Source organism: Myotis davidii, unplaced genomic scaffold (genome assembly GCF_000327345.1).
Source record: "Myotis davidii unplaced genomic scaffold, ASM32734v1 scaffold811, whole genome shotgun sequence".
NCBI lineage: Eukaryota > Metazoa > Chordata > Mammalia > Chiroptera > Vespertilionidae > Myotis > Myotis davidii.
This window is the reverse complement of record NW_006283149.1, coordinates 116,229-118,522: the sequence shown is the minus strand read 5'-3', so window position 1 is coordinate 118,522 and position 2,294 is coordinate 116,229. Positions and strand designations below refer to the sequence as shown.

At 59.1% G+C, this 2,294-nt stretch overlaps 1 protein-coding gene across 1 annotated transcript in view; it reads left to right on the top strand.

Annotated features, from left to right (window-relative positions):
- Positions 1–2,294, top strand: part of OCA2 (OCA2 melanosomal transmembrane protein) — a 23,580-nt gene that overhangs the window by 9,844 nt on the left and 11,442 nt on the right. Inside the window, 2 exon segments of the mRNA XM_015562986.1 lie at positions 896–1,034; positions 1,611–1,749. Coding sequence (XP_015418472.1) covers positions 896–1,034; positions 1,611–1,749 — 278 coding nt within the window.

Genomic DNA, 2,294 nt, shown 5'->3' with positions numbered 1-2,294 from the left:
GAGCTGGGAGGAGGGCGAGGCTCTGAGCTGGGAGGAGGCGGGGCTCTGAGCTGGGAGGAGGGCGGGGCTCTGAGCTGGGAGGAGGCGGGGCTCTGAGCTGGGAGGAGGGCGGGGCCCTCCTGTCAGTCTGGAAGACCCCGCTTCTCTGTGGAGTGGGGCAGTGCTGTGGAGCGCGGGGTCCTCCTCTGAGGTCAGAGGGCGTCATTCAAGGGCAGGGGCGTCAGGGTGTTGGCGTCTGAGAAGAGGCCATGTCGTGGGCTACTTTGTCCCAGAGGGCCGTGTGTCGGACACTTTGGCTAAAATGTTGTTGTTGTGAATCCTCACCCGAGGCTATTTTTCCACTGATTTTTAGGGAGAGTGGAAGGGGGAGGAGAGGCAGAGGGAAGCATCCATGTGAGAGACACATCGATTGGTTGCCTCCTGCACACGCCCCGACCAGGGCCCATGTGTTGTTGTTGTTCGTCCCCAGCATTGCCTTTCCTGTATGTGCGTGTGTGTGTGTGTGTGTGTTTGTGCATGTGTGTGTACGCGTGTGTGTGTTTGTGTGTGCATGTGTGTGTAGGCGTGCATGTGTGTGTGAGTGCATGTGTGTGTACACACTTCCCTTGTACAAGCTCTAAAAATATTTAGGTCGCACATAGGCCTTTCCCACTTCCCTCTATTTGTGTGTGGGGCTTTTTAGGTCTTATATTTGTATTGATTTCATGGAGGAGGGGAGGGAGAGAGAGAGAGAAACACCGATAATAGAGAACCGTGGATCAGCTGCCTCCTGCACGTCCCCCACGGGGGATGGAGCCCGCCACCGGGGTGTGCCCTGCCCGGGAATGGAGCCCTGACCTCCTGGTCCACCGGTCGACGCTCAGCCACGGAGCACGTTTCTCTCTGCTTGCGGCAGGTTGTGCGAGGTGCTCAACCTGGACCCCCGGCAAGTCCTGATCGCGGAAGTGATCTTCACCAACATCGGGGGCGCTGCCACCGCCATCGGGGACCCGCCCAACGTCATGATCGTCTCCAACCAGGAGCTGAGGAAGATGGTGCGTGCCAGGCCCCGGGGCAGCTCCCGCGAAGCCGAGACCCGCCTCCTTGCCCACTCGCATCCTGCTCAGTGTGGGGCCTTTAGGAGACCCCGTGCCCATGTCCTCCCTTCACATGACGTGCTGTTGGCCGGCCCGCGAGGGGGAGGCTGGGGGACTGGCCGTCCCGCGTAGAGCTAAGTGGTCTGAATTCATTCCCGCTCCGACGCATTTTAAAACAATAAGTTTCCATTGATTCCAGAGAGGAAGGGAGAGGGAGAAAGAGAGAAACATCAGTGATGAGAGAGAGTCATGGATCGGCTGACTCCTCCACGCCTCACACTGGGAACCGAGCGTGCAACCCGGGCCTGTGCCCTCCGTGGGGAATCGAACCCTGACCTCCTGGTTCATAGGTTGACGCTCGGCCACCGAGCCCCACCGCTCGCTCCTTCTGATGCATTTTTAAGGAAAGGCCTGGATGACAGCATCTACTTATGTGCCGTCGATGGCAGGCCTGGGGACTGACGTTTCTCCGTGGGCCCCGGGGCGGTGTCGTGGCGGCGGCAGGCCCGTCCGTGAGTCTCCGTCCGTCCCCAGGGCCTGGACTTCGCGGGGTTCACGGCGCACATGTTCGTGGGCATTTGCTTCGTTCTGCTCTTCTCCTTCCCGCTCCTCCGGCTCCTCTACTGGAACCGGAAGCTGTACAACAAGGAGCCCAGTGAGATTGTGGGTGAGTGCCAGCCCGTCACTTAGACCCGCGCGCACCGGGGTGGTCTTGTTCCCCGGGGAAGCTGCCAGAGGAAGGCTGGTGGGCTCAGTGGTCAGAGCGCCCGATTCCCGGTCAAGAGCATGTTCCTGGGTTGCAGGTCTCTCTCTCTCTCTCTCTCTCCATCGATAAACGTGTCCTCAGATGAGCATAAAGGAAATTCTTCACCCAGAGTTGAAATCACATTAGTTTAGCTGGGCAGCGTGGCTCGGTGGTTGAGTGTTGACCTATGAACCAGGAGGTCACAGCTTGATTCCCAGTCAGGCCACGTGCCCAGGTTGCAGGCTGGATCCCCAGTGGGGGGCGTGCAGGAGGCAGCCGATCCATGGTTCTCTGATCATGGCTGTTTCTCTCTCTCCTCTCTTCCTCTCCCTTCCTCTCTGAAATCAAAAATATCTTTTTAAGAAGAAGTGACATTGCTCTGCACCCACGGTCACTTTTAAAAGTCAGCTGTGCCTCCTGCGTCTGTGACAGCCACGCGGTGCTGGGAGGCGCCGGTGGGCATGGGCCAGGGT